Here is a 22958-nt window from a genome sequence, read left to right on the forward strand (position 1 = left end):
GTGATGATGAGCTTTTTAAAATATGTTTGTTGGCCTCATATATGCCCTCTTTTGAAAAGCGTCTGTTCATATCCTTTGCCCACTTTTGAATGGGGTTGCTTTTTTCTTGTATATCTGTTTTAGTTCTTTGTATTCTGGATATTAGCCCTTTGTCAGATGGGTAGATTACAAAAATTTTTTCCCATTCTGTTGGTTGCCAATTCACTTTAATGATGGTTTCTTTTGCTGTACAGAAGCTCTGGAGTTTCATTAAATCCAATTTGTCTATCCTGGCTTTTATTGCCATTGCTTTCAGTGTTTTAGTCATGAAGTCCTTGCCTATACCTATGTCCTGGATAGTTTTGTCTACATTCTCTTCTAGTGTTTTTGTGGTGTTAGATTTTATGTTCAAATATTTGATCCATCTGGAGTTAATTTTAATGTAAGGTGACAGGCAGGGGTCCAGTTTCTGCTTTCAGCACATTGCTAGCCAGTTTTCCCAACACCATTTATTAAACATGGAGTCCTTTCCCCATTGCTTGTTTTTGCTGAGTTTGTCAAAGATCAGATGGTTGTAGATGTGTGGTGTTTCTTCTGGGGTCTCTGTTCTGTTCCATTGGTTTATGTCTCTGTTTTGGTTTCAGTACCATGCTGTTTTGATTATTGTAGCCTTGTAGTATAGTTTGAAGTCTGGCAGTATGATGCCTCCGGCTTTGTTCTTTTCGTTTAGGATTGTCTTGGCTATGCGGGGTCTTTTGTGATTCCATATGAGGTTTAAAGTGTTTTTTTCCAGTTCTGTGAAGACGGTCATTGGTAGCTTGATGGGGATAGCATTGAATCTATAGATTACTTTGGGCAGTATGGCCATTTTCACAATATTGTTTCTTCCTTACCTCGAGCATGGAATGTTTCTCCATCTGTTTGTGTCCTCTCTTATTTCTTTGAGCAGTGATTTATAGTTCTCCTTGAAGAAGTCCTTTACATCCTTTGTTAGTTGTATTCCTAGGCATTTTATTCTCTTTGTAGCAATTGTGAATGGGAGTTTGCTCTTGATTTGGCTCTCTGTTTGTCTGTTATTGATATATAGGAATGCTTGTGATTTTTGCACATTGATTTAGTATCCTGAGACTTTGCTGAAGTTGCTTATCAGTTTGAGAAGATTTTAGGCTGAGATGATGGGGTCTTCTAGATATACCATCATGTCATCTGCAAATAGAGACAGTTTGACTTCCTCCTTTCCTAGTCAAATACCCTTTATTTATTTTTCTTGCCTGATTGCTCTGGCTAGAACTTCCAATACTATGTTGAATAGGAGTGGTGAGAGAGGGCATCCTTGTCTAGTGCCTGATTTCAAAGGGAATTCTTCCAGCTTTTGCCCATTCAGCATGATATTGGCTGTAGGTTTGTTGTATATAGCTTTTATCATTTTATGATACGTTCCATCAATACTTAGTTTATTGAGAGTTTTTAGCATGAAGGGCTGTTGAATTTTATCTAAGGCCTTCTCTGCATCTATTGAGATAATCGTGGTTTTTGTCTTTGGTTCTGTTTATGTGATGGATTACATTTATGGATTTGCATATGTTGAACCAGCCTTGCATCCCTGGGATGAATCCTACTTGGTTGTGATGGATAAGCTTCTTGATGTGCTGTTGCAATCTGTTTGCCAGTATTTTACTGAAGATTTTTACGTTGATGTTCGTCATGGATATTGGCCTGAAGTTTTCTTTTTTAGTTCAGCATCTGCCTGGTTTTGGTATCAGGATGATGTTGGTCTCCTAAAATGAATTAGGGAGTATTCCTTCCTTTTGTATTGTTTGATACAGTTTCAGAAGGAGTGGAACCAGCTCCTCTTTGTACGTCTGGTAGAATTTGGCTGTGAACCCGTCTGGACCTGGACTTTTTTTGGTTGGTAGGCTATTGATTGCTGCCTCTACTTCAGCCCTTGCTGTTGGTCTATTCAGGGTTTCAGCTTCCTCCTGGTTTAGTCTTGGTAGAGTACAAGTGTCCAGGAATTTATCCATTTCTTCCTGGTTTACTGGTTTATGTGAGCAGAGCTGTTTGTAGTAATCTCTGATGGTAGTTTGTATTTCTGTGGGATCAGTGGTGATATCCCCTTTATCGTTTTTTATTGCATCTATTTGATTCTTCTCCCTTTTCTTTTTTATTAATCTGGCTAGTGGTCTATTTTGTTGATCTTTTCAAAAAACCAGCTCCTGGATTTATTGAGTTTTTGAAGGGTATTTTTGTGTGTCTATCTCCTTCAGTTCTGCTCTGATCTTAGTTATCTCTTGTCTTCTGCTAGCTTTTGAGTTTTTTTGATCTTGCTTCTCTAATTCTTTCAATTTTGATGATAGGGTGTCAATTTTAGATCTTTCCTCTCTTCTCTGGTGGGCATTTATTGCTATAAATTTCCCTCTCAATACTGCTTTAAAGGTGTCCCAGAGATTCTGGTAAGTTGTGTCTTCATTCTGGTTGGTTTAGAAGAACATCTTTATTTCTGCCTTCATTTCATTGTTTATCCAGTCAACATTCAGAAGCAAGTTGTTCAGTTTCCAAGTGGTTGTGTGGGTTTGAGTGTGTTTCTTGATCCTGAGTTCTAGTCTGATTGTGCTGTGGTCTGATAGACTGTTTGTTATGATTTCTGTTCTTCTGCATAATCTGTGCCTTTTAATTGCAGTGTTAGTCAGCTTATATTCAATGTAACATTGATATGATTGTACCTAAGTCTACCTCATTGCTATTTATTTTCTATTTTTCTCATGTATTCTTTGTTTTATTCTACTCCTGCACTTTTTGATGGGGGGGCAGGGAAATAGAATATTTAAAAAATATTATTTTCTCAACTGGCTTTTTAGCTATACTGCTGGGTTTGGGGTTTTTGTTGTTTCCATTTTATTTTTAGTGGCTGCTCTGGGAATTACAGTATACACCCTTAATGTATGAGAGTCTACTTAGGATCAACATTTAATCACTTCATGCAACATGTAAGAACCTAATTGTAGTAGAATTCTATTAACTCCCCTTATTATTTTTTCTCTTATTATCATGTATATTCCTTCTATGTATTGTACAACATCATAATTCAATGTTCTTATTTCTTTTAACCATCTTTAAAAGAAATTAAGAAAAAAATGAATATTTACTCCCCGAGAGTGCCATTTCCAGGGCTCTTAATTTCTTCCCATAGACTTGAGTTTTCACCTATTTTTATTCCTATTCAGCTTAAATAACTTTCTTTAGTATTTTTGTAGTGTGGCTAGATCTGCTGGCAACACATTTTCTCAGCTGTTCTTTATCAGAAAATATCTTAATTAACCTTCATTACTAGAAGTTATTTTCCCTGAAAATAGAATTCTGTTTGACAGGTTTATTTTTCCAGTGCCATTAAGATGTTATTTTGTTATCTTATGCCTCTGTAGATCTTGGTGACAGGTCATCTGTCAGTCTTATTGCTCAATGTGTGTATTGTGCCTGGTTTTTTTTTTTTGGCCTCTTTTAATGTTTTCTCTTAATTTTTGGTTTTCAGCAGTTTGACTGTGACATTCCTGTGTATTTTATTTATTCTTCCTGGTATTCAATGAGCATATTGTGTATGGATAGATGTTTTCCACCAAACTTAGGAAAAACTCAGCCATCATCTGTAGTCTAGATAGTAGGATGGATGAAGGGGCAAAGTTGTGAAACAGCAAAGGGTACTTGCCAACTTCTTTCAAGGAATTATCTATAGACGCAACTTCAGTACATTTCCACTTGTGTCTATTATTCAGAATGTCGTCACAGGTCTACATCTAGCTGCAGAAGTGGCTGGCCCCTGTAAACATTATTTTGTGTTGCTATGTGACCAAAAGTCTATGACAGTGGGAAGTGGTGAGATGGATATTAGGATAAAAACTAGGTGCTACACATGGCCAGGAAGGGACAGAGGCTGGATGGACCCTGGAGGACCTGCCTTCACATTCTTGGTCTTTCTGCTTGGTGTGGTTTAGGTGTTTGTTCCCTTCAGATCTCATGTGGAAACCTAATTCCCAGTGTTGGAGGTGGGGCCTGGTGGGAGGTGTTTGGATCACGGGGATCCATCATGAGTGGCTCAGTGCCATCCCCTTGGTTCTTACTCTGAGTTCACATGAGATCTGGTTGCTTGCAAGTGTGTGGCACCCCTCACTTCTCTCTCTTGCTCTTGCTTTCACCATGTGATATGCCAGCTTTCCCTTTTGTCTTCTACCACAATTGACTGTAAACTCCTTGAGGCCCTCCCTAAAAGCAGATGCCGGCACCATGCTTCGGGTACAGCCTGCAGAACTGTCAGTTAATTAAACCTCTTTTCTTTATACATTACCCAGTTTCAGGTATTCCTTTGTAGTAATGCAAAAATGGACTAATATACTGCTATACCCCAGGTGTTGGGTACCACAGCACAGAGTACTGGTTAGGAGTTTGGACCTGAGTCTGACTGCCTGGGTTCAAATCTCAAACCTGCCATTTACTATCTGTGTAATGTTGGGCAAGTTACATGATCTTTTTATGCCAATTTTCTCGTCTGAAAATGGGGAAATGATAGTTCTTATCTCATAGGCTTGATATGAGAATTAAAGGACTTAGTATATTTAAAACACTTGGAACAGTGCCCGGTACATGCAAGTGTTTGCCATGAACAAACACAACTTCAGCAGACTGTCCTTTTGAGCATGTACAGAGATGTTCTCAGAGACACTCCTGCGTCCCACCTCTTCCCACGGCTGTCTGCCCCGGGACCCCACCTCTGTTCACCAGCATCACTCCGTGGCCCAGTAACTGTTTGTGTGCTTAGAGAGCAGTGTGTGAGCACCTTCAGATTCCAGAAATCTCCCTTTATAGACACCCGGGGACATGACCCTGAGGAATACATACAAATGTGAAAATAGATTATGTTCCACAGATTGACTGACAGGACAGCTTCCTTTCCCTAACCACAAACTTCTGGGTATACAGGCAACTTGAGATTACCCCAGAACCACCACTTAAAGGGAGGAGAATCCAACATCTATCGAGCACATGTGTCATCTTACTTGACCCTTCATAGTAGGAGCCAACACCATTTTGTAGGTAAGAAAATTAGAGAAAAATTGTTGAAGTCTGAGGTCACACAGTAGACAGAAGATTCAAACTTTGGTTTTCGGGCTCTGCATTCTTTGAATTACAAAACCTGTTCTTACTTCTCTTAGGAAGGTGACTTAGAGGGTGGCTGAAGGAGATGTGAGTCATTTGCAAAAGGATGTCATATGAACAATTGCTTAGGTGATAGAAGGAAATGGATAATTTACTAGTTAAAGCAATAGCATTTCAGAATTGACTCAGCATTTACATCTTTTCTAGTGATTATTAATAATCATGTGAGCCAGGAAAATTATCTCATAATTTCCATACCTCACATTCATCTTTACAAAGTGTATTCAGATACACCTTGCATTCATTTTTTTTTTTTTTTTTGCGTTGTCATTTTTGTAACAGAATAGCATTTTATAGCCCACTTTCTTTTTTTAGACTGGATAATATGCCAAAAGTGTATTCTCTCCTCAGTATATACTGAGGTATGCTACGAGGCTCCGAAAATATAAAGTATTAGTTGCCTTTTCATTCTGCATTATATTTTCTTGAATTGGTAAGCAAAAACAATTTTTTTTATTTTAAATAATGTCCTTTATTAGATACATGTTTTGCAAATATTTTCTAAGTCTCTAGCTTGCCTTCTCTTTATTTTATTTATTTATTTATTTATTATAGTTTAAGTGTTAATAATAAAACACAGGAACCTTGATTCAACAGCAGTGGACCTTTTTGATAGTCAATTCAAGAAACACATACTAATCATCTCTTTAGTGCAATTTTTCACTTTCTTTTTTTAGACTGGATAATATGCCAAAAGTGTATTCTTTCCTCAGTATATACTGAGGTATGCTAGCAGACTGAAAATATGAAGTATTATTTGCATTCTCATCCTGTATTATATTTTCTTGAATTGGTAGGAAAAAGCAAAATTTTAATAATAATAAAACACAGGATCCTTAATTCAACCACAGTGGGCCTTTTGATATTCAATAAACATTTATTGATCGTCTCTTAAGTTTTCTTATAGCGTATGATCAATTACTCTTTCAAGTCTCTTCCAAAGCAAAGCAAAAATCTCCCTCTGGCCTACATACCTACATAGATACAATCCTGTAGCTCCTATTAATCTTATCGGTTAACTTTTGCTGCATAACAAACCACCCCCAAAATTTAGTGGTTAAAATTACAGCCGCTCATTTAGCTCATAATCCTTGTGCATTGCATTAGCAGTCTGGGCAGGCTTAGCTGGTCACTGGCTGCACTGATGGCGGTCAGGTAGTCTAGAGTGGCCTCAGCTGTGCTAGCTTCCTTTGCTCCATGCAGTCTCTTATCTTGCGGTAGGCTAGCGACGGCTTGTTCATGTGATTTATAGGCAAGGTTCAGTGCCATTTTTTCACATTTTCTCTTCCATTGTTTTCAGTGACACTTTTCTTTTCTGGTTTCTCTTCTTTCCTTCTTTTTTTTAAAAATATATGCTTTTTTCATTCCTGACCAGAACCTGCACCTTCTTTCTGTCTTGAAAGTTAGCTAGCTGTCTATTCATCCATCCCTCTGTCTGCCTGTCTGTCCATTTATTTGTCCCTAGTAAAATGCCTGCCATTTTCCAAGCTTCATGCTGAGCCACAGGGATACAAAGACACATAAGTTATGTTCCCTGATCTCAAGGAAATCAGAGACCAGTTATGGAGGAGGCAGACAGGGTGTGGTAAGTGCTAGGAGAAAGAGAAATCCACAGAGATATGCAGGACAAGATGAGAGGTCTCTCAATGAGATATGCTCTTGATTTCTTCTTCTTTCTTGTGCTCACAAGTGCTACAGTTGTTCAGAGTTCCAGACTTGAACATTCTTCTCTCTCTGTTCACTTGCCCCAAGTGGTATCCTGTATGCCTATGAATCCAGTTTCCACCCATGTTCCTATGACTCCCAGTCCATACTCTAGTTCATACATCTCTCCTGAGCACAAGTTCTACATATTTAATGACCATTGAACAACTGCAAAAGCATCTCAACTCACTTTGCACAAAGCTGAACTCATAACCCTCCCCTAGAAGCCTCTTCCTGTATTTTCCATTGCATTTGATAATAACACTGTCCACATTGTCCCTCAATCTGAAAACTCAGAAATTATAATTATTGCTGCTTCTTATTGAACACTTATTACTGGAGAGTCACTGTTCCAAGTGCTTTGCATAGATTTTTACAGTTAAGCTTCATAAGAAACATAAATTGTAGGCATTAATATCTTTATTTCATGATACAAAAGCAGAAAGTCAGGGTGATTAAGTACTAGCCCAAAGTCCCACAGTTTAGTGGACTGAGATGGCGTTTAAACCCAATTCCCTTTGGTCCAAAGCTCCTTAACATTAACTCACACAGAGAAGCCATATATACAGGGCCCATAAATATGTTTTATTTACTGGAGAAATGATTTATCAACGCTTTAAAATAGACAAGATTCGGCTGGGTGTGGTGGCCCATGCCTGCAATCCCAACACTTTGTCAGGCTGAGGCGGATGGATCACCTGAGGTCAGGAGTTCAAGACCAGCATGGTCAACATGGTGAAACCCCATCTCAACTAAAAATACAAGAATTAACTGGATGTGGTGGCACGTGCCTTTAGTCCCAGTTACCTGGGAGGCTGAGGCAAGAGAATGGCTTGAACCCAGGAGGTGGAAGTTGTACTGAGTTGAGATCGTGCCACTACACTTCAGCTGGGCTACAGAGCAAGACCCCATCTCAAAAATAAATAAATAAATAAAATAATAATAAAATAAAACAGACAAGGCTCAAACAATAATTTGGATTTCAGACTTTTCTTGAATATTCAGAAGATCTGGTACCTGGCCCCATGTTTTGAATTGGCTACAGGTTATGGTGGCCGTCCTGTTTGGAAGGGGCTTCTTTCTCTCGTTTGCCACGGGCCCTGCCAGCCTCTATTGTATTACACTTGATCCAGTCTCCATATCAACATTGTCTACCTGACCCCTGCTGGCATTTGCATTTGTGATTCATGTTACATTGTGTCTCTGGGCTCTGTCCTCTCTTCCATTCTTCTACCGTCCAAGTGATCCCTGAATTGACAATTTTACTTCCAAAATCATGCTCTAATATATTTCACATTCTTTATCTTTATAGCTACAAATTGGCCCTCACAGCCTCAATTACTTGAGTAAACACCTGGTTTCATGCTTCCGGTCTCAACCTCCCTCTGATTCACTCTCCGCATTGCCTATAATTAGGGATATAAATAATGAAAATAGGTGATATCCAGTGGCCTCAGAATGAAATGTAAACTCCCAAGTGTAACACATAAGACCAGTTGTGACCTGGCCTGACCAGTGCTCTCATTATTGTTCATTTTCCACACTTCTCTTGGCCTTATTGAAATATTGACTCTCTCCAAAGTCATGACCCTTTATGTGTCCTTGTTACCCATTTTTCTTTCTACTTGGTCTATTGCATGTGGCTTATATTGCTATTTATAACTGAGTATATTGACATAAAGCTAGAGTGATGCCCTTTCTAAAATTCACTTTTTCCTTTATGTTGACTTGATCAGTAAGTCTTTTCATCTTTCACCAAGACACAAACAGGATAGAAATGTAAGTCCTGGTTTTGCTTACACATCATAACATCTTAATTGGTTTGTCATCCACTTCTCTTCTGTGCAGTGTAGGAGACTTGTAAGCATTTGGCCTTGGTGTCCCTGCTCTGCCATCTACTAGCTATTCAGACGTGAAAAGGCTACTTCATATTCTCATGTCACTGTTTTCACATTTGTAAGATAGGGCTATTGTAGTTCTCACATCCTACTATAATGGTAGAGTTGAATGAAATAATTCACATAAAGGCTTAGAATCAAATGATGCAAATCAGCCTCCAGTGGATGTTAGCTGTTGCTGTTATTTTTTAATTTTTTGAGACAGAGTCTTGCTCTGTCACACAGACTGGAGTGCAGTGACATGATCTTGGCCCACTGCAACCTCCGCCTCCTGGGTTCAAGCAATTCTCCTGCCTCAGCCTCCTCAGTAGCTGGGATTTCAGACACGTGCTACTATGCTGGCTAATTTTTGCATTTTTAGTAGAGATGGGGTTTCACCATGTTGGCCAGGCTGGTCTTGAACTCCTGACCTCATGATCCACCTGTATGGGCCTCCCAAAGTGCTGGGATTACAGGCGTGAGCCACTCCACCCAGCCTGTTACTGTTATTATTAGCATTTCTATTTCATTCATTTATTCACCCATTCATCAAGCCTTGGACTGGGAACTGTTCTAGGAAATTTGATATATGTATATTTTCAGAACCCACAATGACTTTGGAAAGAAAAGAGTTTCTGCCCTGTTTTCCAGGTAGAGGCAGTGAACGATGGGACAGAGAGGGCCTTGTGATGGTTGCTCAGATTGCTGGTGTGGTGAACACAGAATCAAACACAAGATCCTAATCATTGCTTCCCTGTCTTCTGATGCTCCCTGTTTGTGTGAGTCTTCTCAGGCTGCTGTGACAAAGGATTACAGGCTTAAACAACAGATGTCTCTTTCTAGTTCTGGAGGCTGATTAGCAGTTCATCTACTTCTCATTCTGGAGGCTGGAAGTTCAGATCAAGGTGCTGGCAGGGTTGATTTTTTTTCTGAGGCCTCTCTCCTTGGCCTGCAGAGTCTTGCTTCCTCCCCACGTGATCTTTCCCTTTGTGCACAGGCATCCCTGGTGTCTTTTTCTGTGTCGTGATCTCTGCTTATAAAGACAGTGGTCAGATTGCATTAGAGCCCACCCTAACAACCTCAATTTAACTGAGTCATCTCTTTAAAGGCACTATTTCTGGCCGGGCGCAGTGGCTCAAGCCTGTAATCCCAGCACTTTGGGAGGCTGAGGCGGGTGGATCACGAGGTCAAGAGATCAAGGCCATCCTGGTCAACATGGTGAAACCCCGTCTCTACTAAAAATACAAAAAACATTAGCTGGGCATGGTGGCACATGCCTGTAATCCCAGCTACTCAGGAGGTTGAGGCAGGAGAATTGCCTGAACCCAGGAGGCGGAGGTTGCGGTGAGCCGAGATCACGTCATTGCACTCCAGCCTGGGTAGCAAGAGTGAAGCTCCGTCTCAAAAAATAAATAAATAAATAAATAATAAATAATAAAGGCACTATTTCTAAAGAGCAATATTCTGAGGTATTGAGAATTAGGGTTTCCAAATATGAATTTTACTCAACCTGAGAAAGCTGACTAAAAAATATATGAATTTTGGGGGGATGCAATTTAACCCATGACATTGCTAATCCAGTGCTTAAATGTCAACCTTCACTGAGATCTATATTTAATATTAACTCTTCTACTGGGATCTGGTAGTGCTAAGTAATTTTCCTTTTTATGCTCCTAACTTAGGTATGAGCTTCTTGTTTCTCATTTTCCTTATCTTTGACCCTCCCTAGATATTCTTTCTATCAAGTTCTCACCCACCTAATCTCACAGGGTTTTCAAGGACACAGCTCCTGTGATCATTCTTCTTCTCTGTGTTCTCAGCTAAAAGAGTTGACAGAGTTCTCAAGCATCACCTTCTGTTTTCATTAGTTCAGTTCTGCTGGAGGAAGAAAAAGAATCAAAATGTCCTCATAAATTTGATTTCTGTTTCTGGGCATTAACATTTAGAATTTTCTGATTGACCCTGAGCTGCTGTTTTGGGTAAACTGGTATCCAGCCTTGGGTATGGAATTTCTCATGAGCCTGAATTTCTTGTAAAGAAATCAGTGCATCCACAAGGTTAACCTAGAATCCGGTCCGCTCCTCACCAGCCACCGCCCCCGCCTGCCATTTTTTTTTTCTCAAGTTGTAAGATGCAATCTTGGGCCACAATCTAACTAAATGCAAGCTGTGGGTCAGCTTGGTCAATTCATTGCTCAAAATTATTCCTTCACATTAAGAAAAAAAATATTGAATGACTTCTAGTGTCACACTCGAGCAAATTAAATGGGCCTTTAAATAGTTTGAGCAGCTATGCTGCATTTTCTAGACAGATAAAAATGATTGTATTTTCTAAAATTAGAAGATTTGAGATATGAAATCCTATTATTGAAAACATGTTAAATAGTGATGGTAACATATAGTACTGTCATATGTTGAAAAGTGTTTAAGCATCTTATTTTCAATCAAAGTAAAATGGAACATTTTATCTATCATGATGGATAGAATTATATTCCACTTGAGGCTGCCAAGAAACTTTTTGGAGAATTCAAGTGTCAATAAAACTGACTGTATGGTACATTTTTAGTATGATTTCTAAGATTTAAAAGCTACCAAGAATTTTATAAAATATTGAATAGCATTGGATTTTCTTGGAGGATAATTTTATATTTCTATACTGCACAGGGAAATACCAAGTTGATTATGCCAATTTATGAGTTGTTTCACATAATTAAATCTGGGAGTTGTTTTTGTTTGTTTACATATTAACTATGTCCTTAGCAATGACAACAAAAATTGTCAGTATTGCTAGGAGTTCTATAAGAGGGTGAGTAAATATAAATTTAAATGTAAACAAGAAAAGTATAATAGACTATTAGAATACAAACTATATGTGAGTAAAATTATTTAACTTTGATTTCTAAAATTTGAATAATCTTTAATTTTCAAACTGGTCTTAAAGTATTGAAAGAAGTATAGTTTTTATGCAAAGCATTACTAAATACACATACCTACATGTATGCACAGATGTAGAAACCCACACAGTTTCATATGTATAAATTTTTAACAAGAAATGCTGAATCATATACACAGGAAACAAGATAAAAATCACCTACATAGTAACCATATTTAAAAGAAAAATTAACAGCCTTACATAATTTTATATAACATAAAATTTCATTTAAGTGTACAATTTATACTTTATAAAATTCATTCATTTGAAATGTACAGCTAAAAGCATTTAAGTAAATTTACAGAATTGTGCAGCCATCACCACAATCCAAGTTTAAAATATATCCATTTGCCCCAGTGTATTCCTCAAGCCCATTTGCAGTGAATCTCTCTTTCTGGCTCAGCCACAGGCAACCATTTCTCTACTTTCTGTATCTACAGATTTGCTTTTCCTGCACATTTCTTACAAATGGGATTATATAATATGTAGTCTTTCGTGCCTAGCTTCTTTCACTTGGCACAATGCTCTTGACGTTCCTTCATGTCATACCATGTGTCAGCAGGTATTTTCTTTGTATTGCTGAGCAGCATTCCGTTGTAAGGGTAGACCACTTTTGTTTCTCTGTTACAACAACCAATTTTTTAAAAAGCGTATATTCAAGAAACTGTTAACAGTGGTTGTTTGTAGAGAAGGTAATGGGAGACAAAGGGACAGTGATGAAAAAGAGACTTTTTTCATTGTTTACTATTTGATATGGTTTTAATTTTTTAAATTCAGGATTATGTCATATCTATGACAGCAAAATAAGAAATGTGTTCCCCATTAATGTGTACAAAATAAGAGAGGAAAGCCCTTTGCTGATCCAAATCTCATCTTCCTTTAGAAAATTACCATTAATTTATTTTTGGTATCTTTCTAGAGTGTACACACATGTGTGCACATAAATATTTTTATGTACACATATGTATGTACTCCTAAACAGTCATATAGCTCATATTTCAATAAAAATGGAATTGTAGGGATTAATATTTTTAACCCAGCATTAGTAAAGCTGAGAAAAACAACTTACCTATCTTGGTGGGTTATGACATACGTGGAAACTATGAATGAAATAATTGATGATGAATACCTAGTGGAGCAGACTGTTTATTTGTATGTTCAAATGCGTTGTAATTTTTTTAAGCTCCTGTATGTTTTTCACAGGATACTTTGGATCTGCTTGTGAAGAAAAGGTGGACCCGTGCGTCTCGTCTCCATGCCAGAACAATGGCACGTGCTACGTGGATGGGGTACACTTTACCTGCAGCTGCAGCCCAGGCTTCACAGGCCCAACCTGTGCCCAGCTTATTGACTTCTGTGCCCTCAGCCCCTGCGCTCACGGCACATGCCGCAGCGTGGGCACCAGCTACAAATGCCTCTGTGATCCAGGTGGGTACCGCCCTTAGACAGCAAGTCTTCCTTTTCTCAGTCTCAGGCCAATCTCAAAAAGATCGTTACGTTTTCTTTTGCATCTGAGCAAATGTCAGCTCACAGAATGCGGCATACTTGTAAATAAAAGTGAATTCCACTCATTTATGACACATTTTCTTTTTTAGGTTTATGCTTGGCAGGGTTAAAAGACATACCCTTTCCTCTTTTCATGAGTAACTCACATTCATTGTAGAAAAAAACAAACAAAATAAAGAAAATTGAAAACAGGCTTGATCTTATCACAGGCTAAGCATTTGTAACAACTTACTGTAAGTCATTGCAGAGCTTTTACTGTATTGCATATCTTTTACTGTTGTGTGCTTAATTTAACAGAATACGTTTTTTTCATTTTAATGTGCATGGAAAGCACAGGGCAATACATCAGAATTGTGTCATCTATTAAAATTGTTACTTGATGCACAGTAGGTTACAACTGGCTTCCTGTGTAAGAATTGAAAAATTTCACCATTTAATTTCCAAATGCCTTCTGTGTTTGCACTACAGATTTTTATATGGAAGTTTTGATACCCGGATGTGAGTGATTGCTAGGCAAAAATTTGTGTGTGTGCAACCCACTAGTGTAGTCAGAAAGGAACGCGCAAGGCAGCCCTTTCTTCTGATTTCTATTCTGTGCATGCCTCCATCCTGCGCGAGCTGGCTCTTTAGAAAGCTTCTCAGCACAATGGGTCCCCACACATCCCCCTGGCCAGTCAGTGTGGCTGGCCAGTGTCTGGTTTTGCTTGACCCTGGCTTTGCTGGTGCAATGGCCTCTAGCTGGAATGCCTGCTCCCCATTACCCCACCTCACTGAACAAACTTCTACTTCGGGGGCTGACTCACTTTCCCTTCCTCTTAGTTCCAGCAGTCACCCACAATATCACTTGTGTGGTCTTAGAAACGACATTAATTATCCTTGTATGTGTCTCTCTCCTCCTTAGGGGTGGGAGGAAATGTGTTTTATTAACAGCTTTTGTATCAGCAGCAATTGCCCTAAGCCACCATTTAGTGAGCACTCATCTTTCTAGATTCTGAGCTGGGTGATTCACATCTCTGGTCATTTTAGTGTCACATTTACACCAAGGTTTGAAATGCAGACGTCTAGAGGTTCAGTCATGTGCCTGCTGCCAGACACCCAGGACGGGGGCTGAGCCCAGATTCCAACGCAGGTGTCCCTGGTTCTGCTGCTCCAGTGTCTGGCCCAGAACTTCCAAAGGGCATGTCGCATACTCACGAATCAACTTAAAAAGTGACTGAGAAATGCAACTTGGCATTTGAATGGTGTTGAAAAGCCTTTTTTTTTTTTCCCACGTAGACTCTTAATGCTCTGATTTTCTAAGTAATTGATATTTTGCCAAGTGCCTCTTTCCTCTCTGCTCTGACATTCAGAGGGAATAGGGCTGTTTAATCTTCTTGGTAACAGTGTTAGTAGTTAGGATTCTCCTGAGAAACGAGACAGAGAGAGAGAGAGAGAGAGAGAGAGAGACAGACAGACACAGACAGAGAGACAGAGACAGATTTATTTTAAGTAACTGGCTCATGCAATTGTGTGGACTCGCAAGTCCAAAATCTGTAGGGAAGCTGGCAGGCTGGAAACTCAGGCAGGGTTTCTGTGTTGTGTTTTGAGCTGAATTCTTTCTTTTTTGGGAAACCTCAGTCTTTGTCCTTAAGACCTTCAACTGATTGGATGTGCCCCACCCACATTCTGGAGGATCATCTGCTTCATTCAAAGTCTGCTGATTTAAATGTTAATCTCATCTCAAACATACCTTCATAGCAACATCTAGATTAGTGTTTGAGCAAATATATAAGAACCATGGCCTAAGCCAAGTTGACGCCTGAAATCAACTATCACAGTAACATTTTCGGATCTCATAAAGTGATACTTGAAGTGAAGCAGTTTCTCCACTACATTTGACCTGAGGATATTTTGCTTGGTTGACCTCCATGCTCTCCCTCAGAGCCAAGGTGGAGACGGGAATAGCTGCCCCTCAGAGGGTCCAGTTTTCTTCCATGTGGATTGGGGCTCACGTGCTGTGAGCTGGGCATGCAGTAAGGAGGCAGCGTGGTGCTGGCCCTTACCTATTGGGAATGTGGATCACTGAGACAACTCGTGTTTGCAAACTAAACAAGCTGCGATTGTGCTGGAACAGAGGCTTACTCATGCACTGACTCATGAGCACGCTGTTCCCAACTCCGCTCTGGATGTTGTAACAAGTGTGAAAATTCCCCTCAGCAGCGTTCTGAACAAAAACTTCCGTAATACTTTATTACCTGTCTCCTGAGAATTCCGTTTCTCTCAGTGAAGCCCCACAAAGAAGAATCGCATATTGCAAGACCAGAAGTCAACTTCATTTTCTCCTCCCTTTCTTCTCTGACTTATTTTCTTAATTATATCAAACATTTTCTTTAAAAAAATTTTTTTGATGGTGTTTTGATCTTGTTGCACAGACTGCAACCTCCACCTCCTGGGTTCAAGTGATGCTCCTGCCTCAGGCTCCCAAGTAGCTGGGATTATAGGCATCCACCACCAGGCCTGGCTAATTTTTGTATTTTTAGTAGAGACAGCGTTTCACCATGTTGGCCAGGCTGGTCTCCAACTCCTGACCTCAGGTGATCTGCCTATCTTAGCCTTCCAAGGTGCTGGGATTACAGGCCTGAGCCACTGTGCCTGGCCCAAACTACTTCTTATAGTTAGTTGATTTTTAAAACTTAAAATTGAAGGGAGTTAGAGATAATAGTGTTTTAAAATAATATCAAATAGAGTTTTTTTTAACATGTGTGATGCAACTAAATAGAAAATATACTGCCTGGTGTTTCTCTTTCCACACTGGGAGAGGTAGCCAAGAATGGTAGAAAGAACGTCTCTAACATCCTTGCTTACTGACTAAGACCAGAGGAAATTTACAGGCATCTCTGGGAGTCAGTTTTGTTCTTTTTTAGAAAAGAGAGGAGAGTTACATGTAAGAGCATGAAATGAGAGGCCGGCAGCCCATTTCCTGGCATGGACTAGTAAAAGCTCTTCTTTCTTTCTCTCCATGGAGATTCCAGCAGCATTCTTTTCTTCCCTTTTTCTTTCTTTCTTTCTCCTTCCTTCCTTCCGTCTGTCCGTCCGTCCTTCCTTCCTTCCTTCCTTCCTTCCTTCCTTCCTTCCTTCCTTCCTTCCTTTCTTCCTTTCTTTTTCTTTTGACAGAGTCTTGCTCTGTCGCCCAGGCTGGAGTGCAGTGGCATGATATTGGCTCACTGCAACCTCCACCTCCCAGGTTCAAGGAATTCCCTGCCTCAGCCTCCTCAGTAGCTGGGATTACAGGCACCAGCCACCATGCCTGACTAATTTTTGTATTTTTAATAGAGACAGGCATCACCATCTTGGCCAGGCTGGTCTTGAACTCCTGACCTTGTGATCCACCCGCCTTGGCCTCCCAAAGTGCTGGGATTACAGGTGTGCGCTACCTCGCCTGGCCTCCAGCAGCATCCTCGAGCTATGCAGGGGTGAAATTGTTCCACTTTCCTTCCTTCTGTCCTCTACTAAAACGTCATTCATGCCTACTTGGAGCATTTGACTTGATAATCCATCTGTGGTCCAGCAGTAGCCCCTGAGTAGCCTTGAAAAGTCCAAAGATGTGTGCGTTCTGTTCGCTGAATGAACGTGATCCCTTCATTTGTTCAGCAGTCTCAAGGCAGAGCCTAGGAGTCCTGACAGGGCTCTCTTGTTGAACGTGGGAGATGAAACTGCCTTCAGAGGGTCTGTGTCTTCAGATTGTTGGGTGATTGTGAAATAAAACAGGCATCTTAACACCTGTCAAGAACTTACATTTTAAGAGGTGAACATGACAAGTCTGTGAATGTGAAATTTCTCATCTTCATCTTTTGCAGCATGTAATTGTTTGACCACCAGTTTGCATAGTGGAAGAACATCATGAGAATAGGTGAAATTGGGCGTCTAGCTATGGAGCAGCGAGGCTGATCATCTTTACAGAGAGCAAACAGATCTCATTTTGTAAAATGGCAGCAGATTGAAATCATGTCAGGCTGAAAATTAGCTCCCATCTGACACAATGCCATTTTGATTACTGCAAATCAGATTTGCTGGTTGCTTTATTTTCAAACTTCATTTGTAGCTTATCAGGCTAGGGATTTCTGATGGGATTTTAAGATTAAATAATAAAATGTCAGCACCGAGTAATTACTGAAATGTTATCTTCCGGTGACAGTGTTAAGTGATAGGCTACCCATCCTCTTAAAAATTGCAAATTGAAATCTGCTGAAGAAAGTGAGAAGTTGGAGCTGCTACAAACGTTATAAGGTGGAACTCGCATGGTGGGGAGGGGTGTGCCATTTTCCCGGCAGGTGGGAGCCATGTATTGTGTGTGTTCTCAATACAATGGTGGCCTTTGCAGATAATTGCTGTACATGACTGGTATTGGAAGGAATCCCTGGCATGAAGGAAGATAGTTTGCACTTCAGTTATTACTCAAGCTTGTTTGTCAAATTGAATTAAAATATGCCATTATAAAATATGCCTTAAACATTACTATTTAAGAGACAAGGCATTGCAGATTTTTACATGGAAATATCTTTATAAATTTTTCGAATGAGTAAGATCGAAGATGTTCATCACTTCAACTGCAATTGAAATCCCAGACTAGACATGGCACAGTTGCCAACCAAGTTCCTCTGCCCGTTCTTTTTCACCAAAGGGCTGGTAACCCAGTTAGATCATCTAGATATGTAATAGGCTGCAAACCAAAGGAAATGCAGACTTCTTCCAAGTGAAATTTTTTTTAAAGAAAATTATATTTATAAGGATTTTACATATAATTTTTTTTGTATTTTCTTACATGTGAGCTGCATTTCTGGTCTGTACGGCCCGAAAGACATAGTTGACATTGCTCCCTTCTGTTAAACTGACACTTGAAAATTTCAGTGGTCTGACAATATTTGCTGGAAACAGGATCAAAGATAAGACTTAATGGTTAGGATTTCAATAGCAATTGAACAGCAATAAAGAAATAAATATACCTACAAAGATTTGAAGACATTTAGCTCACTAAGGCCCCTGTACCTTTACATTTTTGGATAAGTACAGTGGACAACTTTCATCTTTTATTAACCAGAAAACTTTATCTAGTTTACCAGGATGAAGACAGTCCTATTTAACATACTCTAGGGTGTTTCTGATCTGCATGTCACACTATTCTTGAGAGTTATAGATTATATAGAATATATTACCTCCTTTTCCCAGATCCCAGTCCTGTCCTCATGTTTTTCCTTTTTTGTATTCCAAAATATGATGCTTACCCTCACCATTGGGTCCCCAAATGGAATCCTGATCACCCAGCTGTATCTGTAGCAAGGGAGAGTTCACTTTACTCTTCATCATCTGTGCTCTGCTTTAGAGAATGTTTAAATCTGTACATTGACATCATGATGACACAGAGCTGAGAAAAAGAAGAGCAGCCACTGATGTCAGGACCTTGCTCGGTACTTACAGGTGGATCTTGAGGTGGTTAGGAGGTGATCTGATGCTTACAGCTGGGCCATGATGCCTTCTGTTGGACTTAAGGACGTCAGCAATCTCACAGAACACGGATATTAGATATGATCATTCAGAGGCCATGGCACACTTAGACAAAACAAGATCACTTTGTAATTTTTTTTCTTTTTTTTTTTTTTTTTTTTTTTTTTTGAGACGGAGTTTCGCTCTTGTTGCCCAGGCTGGAGTGCAATGGCGCGATCTCGGCTCACCGCAACCTCCGCCTCCTGGGTTCAGGCAATTCTCCTGCCTCAGCCTCCTGAGTAGCTGGGACTACAGGCATGCGCCACCATGCCCAGCTGATTTTGTGTATTTTTAGTAAAGACGGGGTTTCACCATGTTGACCAGGATGGTCTCGATCTCTTGACCTTGTGATCCACCCACCTCAGCCTCCCAAAGTGCTGGGATTACAGGCGTGAGCCACCGCGCCCGGCTGTAATTTTTTTTTCTAATACCAAAACAAGGTCACCCTGCAACCAGCAAAATCCAAGTATTCACTTTCTGTTAGTTCTTAGCGTCACATATGTAGAGTGACAGCTGCCTCTTTACCAATACAGCTTTGGCCTGGCCCTTCTTTGGATAAGAATTGCTCCTGCTTGTTGACAGCATCTAGCATTCACTTTGGAGTTGAACCCTCCCCACATAGCCTAACCAGAGTTCAAATCCTATGATAAATTGCATCTAACACCTTCTGATTGAGACACTCCATAGTTCCCACCGCATGCATTCTCTTTCTGCAGCGGGTCATAAACCCAACTTGTTCAACTGCAGGTATGTCCTTGGTAGTCTTTGGTTGAAGGACATTGACAGAACTTAATTAATTAAAATGCTCAAAGTATTGAGGTTGGCGATGGATTGAATTTTTATATGAATGATAGTTCATATAAAATTCTGAACAATAGTTTGGAATTTCCAATAAGTTGGGCACTGAATTATTGTTTGGATTTATACGTGAGGGAAAGGGCACTATGGAATTCCTGAGTTGGGGTGGGGAGTTCAAAGAAGAGTAGATAGATTCCAGTTTGCTGCAGGATAAGATGCATTAGATGCAGTAATAGGTAGTAACACTGAAAACGCTTGTGGGGACAGATGTGGGGAGAATGTAGATGCTAAGGAGTTTGGTTTATGAAGACTTGCAGACATTTTGCATTATTGGGTATATGTGAACTGATACGTATTTTATGCAGATTATTCTCACAGTGTTCGGCATATGTTACAGTCAAGAAGAGACGGAAGATGGAGATCTTCTAGCAAGTATTAATAGAAGTAAAGGTTTGAACTTGTGCAGTAGGAATGAAGGGATGGGTTAAATGTTCATGTGAAGATCGGGATTATCAGGGTTCAGCTGTCAGTTGGAGGCAGCGAACAAGGGTGTGAGTGGAGTCAAAGGACACCTCTGGGTGATTCAGAGAAGGGAAATGTATACAAGAATCCTCCGTAGGGCTTGGGTACAGCAGGCTAAGCAAAATGGATGTGCCAGTAAATAGTTCTTACTTGGGGCTGGAATGTGGGAACAAGGCTGAAACCAGGAAAAACAGTATATAGAGTTCCCATTGTATGGATGTTACAGAAAGTCATGGAAGCCATCAAGATAGGAGAGGGTAAGTGTGTAAAAAGAAAGGGAAAAAAATCGGAAGAATGTTACAGAGTTCTTGCTTTGGAAGTAATAGTGGCCACAGGAGAGGGCAGAGGATCCAGCAGTGAGTTGAGAGGGTGGCAGGTTGTGGGCAGAGGATCCAGCAGTGAGTTGAGAGGGTGGCAGGTTGCAGGGTGAGGGTGAGACCGTGGGAGTCAGGAGAGGAGGGAGGATGAGAGGGCACTGCCCAGGGTGCGAGGAGCTGAGTCAGGCTTGGGTAGACGTCCAGATGCTGAGGTACTGTTTCTAAGTATGCTTCCAAACTGTGGCCCCAGCCATCCTCTGTCTTCATCTTGTTTGATTATACGTTGTGGTGCCATTCAGATAGAATTCATGATATTTGCCTTGTTTAGGCTTCTGACCTGAGAAAATAATGCAAGGGGAGGAAGGACACTGCTGTTGAGCCAAGGGCACTTGCTGGTGAGGCATGGAATTTTTGTAAGATTTCTGATGTTACAAAGATATTCACAAGGCTACTTTTCACCTCACCTAAACTGGCTAATCCATATATATGAAAGCATTGATAAACTGGCCTTTAATTATAAGGGATTTTGGCTCCCACCACTCCTGACTTCTTCCCCTCAAAATTCCAATCATTCAGAACTCATTCTTGGCTGTACCAATCTTGAAAAGGTGTGAGATTTGCCTACTACAAATAGGAGTTACCAGAGTGTGTGAGGACGGCGTAAACCATTTTACATCATCTTGAATGTAAGTTTTGGGGTACATGTGAAGAACATGCAAAATTGTTGCATAGGTACACACGTGGCAGTGTGATTTGCTGCCTTCCTCCCCATCACCTACATCTGGCATCTCTCCCCTTGCTATCTCTCCCCAGCTCCCCACCCCCCACCGTCCCTCCCCTATTTCCCCCCAACTGACCCCAGTGTGTAGTGCTCCCCTCCCTATGTCCATGTGTTCTCATTGTTCAACACCCGCCTATGAGTGAGAACATGCGGTGTTTGAGCAGATGACCCATGCATTTCTGAGGACAGCTCTTGCTGCAGCCCTGTAAGCATGATATCAGAACATCCTCATCACGCTCATGGGCCTAGAGGGTCAGATGCCGCCTTCCCTAACACTGTTTTGTAACAAAGCCATTGACTCTTATTTTGTTTTGTGGTTGAAAATTATTATGATCCAATCACTATTTTTTTTCACTCTTAAGAATGTCTGTGAATCTGGATTTTAGAACTGAAATCCTGCATGCCTTGCCTTTCTTCTTGGCTGGATGAAAGGGGCCTGAGCTTGGCGTTGAGAAGAGCTGAATTTAAGTCCCAGCTTTGCCTCTCAACAGCTGTGCTGCTGGCCTCTATCAGCACTACTTTCTTCCCCTTTAAAATGCAGACAAACATACCTGGCTTGTGAAACTCAAATGAAACGATACAGATGGTCGTCCACCTTGAAATCTATAAAATGGTGGAGCAGTGGCACAGACATCAGATATTCCGTTACTTGCGAAAGACCATTGAGGAAAAGTTTTTTTTCTGATTCTGTTTATATGAGGTTCAAGGTTATAGTTAGACTAGAGGTGAGATGAAATTTTATGGCCATAGTGGGCATTCTTGAATAACAGGTGCACATTCAACTTTTTGCATGCTAAGTGATTGCTTCCCTTGATGGTGGCTTTCTGTGACTCTAGTGATAACTATTTAAATGTCAGATCCTGGGCAAAGCTCTTTGACTGAATTGGCTTCTTGAATACCCAGAGTCCTTATGAAGTGAGACCCATGATTGTTGTCATTTCTCTGCCCATGACGATACATCCTTCATTAAGGATGAGAAGCTGGGACTTCAACCCAGGCAACTGGGACCTGCTGGAGCCTCTGTTAGCTTAGAGTAAATAGCAAATGGGATCAAAATTGGCCTTGATTCACCAAGGGTAAATAACTGACTGAAACATTTTTCTCTTTTTAAAAATTTGTATAAACTTACAGAGTATAAGTATCATTTTGTTATATGCATAGATTGCAAAGTGGTGAAATCGAGACTTTTAGGGTAACCATCACTCAAATAATGTACATCGTACCCATTAAGTATTCTAACCAGATTTTTCAAGTGGTAATTGTCTTAATAGCCATTTCAAATTAACATATGAAATTGGGATCTGTCAGACACATTGATTCAGCTCTGTTGACCCAGAGAATGACTTTTGGCTTTGCCTAGAGTAGCTTCCATCTATGAAAACCTACTGCATTTATAATAGATTGTGTGTCAGATAACTGACATATATTTTCTCTTACTTGCCTCCAGCTGTAGTATTCTTATTCTTTTATTTAAGGATAAAGTAATGGAGGCATTGAGAGTTTAAATAACAGGAGGTGGAGGTGATAGTTTAATCTCAATCTTCAGAAGCCTAGCTGTGACACCCCAAGTTAGGTGCGAACATGGGCTCCCACTTACGTTTGAACCAATCACAAGAACACACTTCCAGATTCCTCTTTCTCAGCACTGCTCCTGAGATGGAGCTCTAAGTGGATACCTCAAAGCTTGGCATGAAAGATGGCCTTGACTGTGGTTCCATGGATGACACTTGACCAATAGACGTTTCTTAGTTCCCAGCACAAAGAAGCACAACTCTGACTTCCAAGGGAATTGAACTGCATTTTGATAGGGAGCCC

General features: G+C 40.3%; 1 protein-coding gene across 1 annotated transcript in view; it reads left to right on the top strand.

Annotated features, from left to right (window-relative positions):
• Positions 1-22958, top strand: part of DNER (delta/notch like EGF repeat containing) — a 369484-nt gene that overhangs the window by 271711 nt on the left and 74815 nt on the right. Inside the window, exon 8 of the mRNA XM_032277988.1 lies at positions 12903-13127. Within this exon, the coding sequence (XP_032133879.1) occupies positions 12903-13127 (225 nt within the window). The remainder of the gene's footprint in view (positions 1-12902; positions 13128-22958) is intronic.

Source organism: Sapajus apella, unplaced genomic scaffold (genome assembly GCF_009761245.1).
Source record: "Sapajus apella isolate SASKATOON/1434 unplaced genomic scaffold, GSC_monkey_1.0 scaffold10, whole genome shotgun sequence".
Taxonomy (NCBI): domain Eukaryota; kingdom Metazoa; phylum Chordata; class Mammalia; order Primates; family Cebidae; genus Sapajus; species Sapajus apella.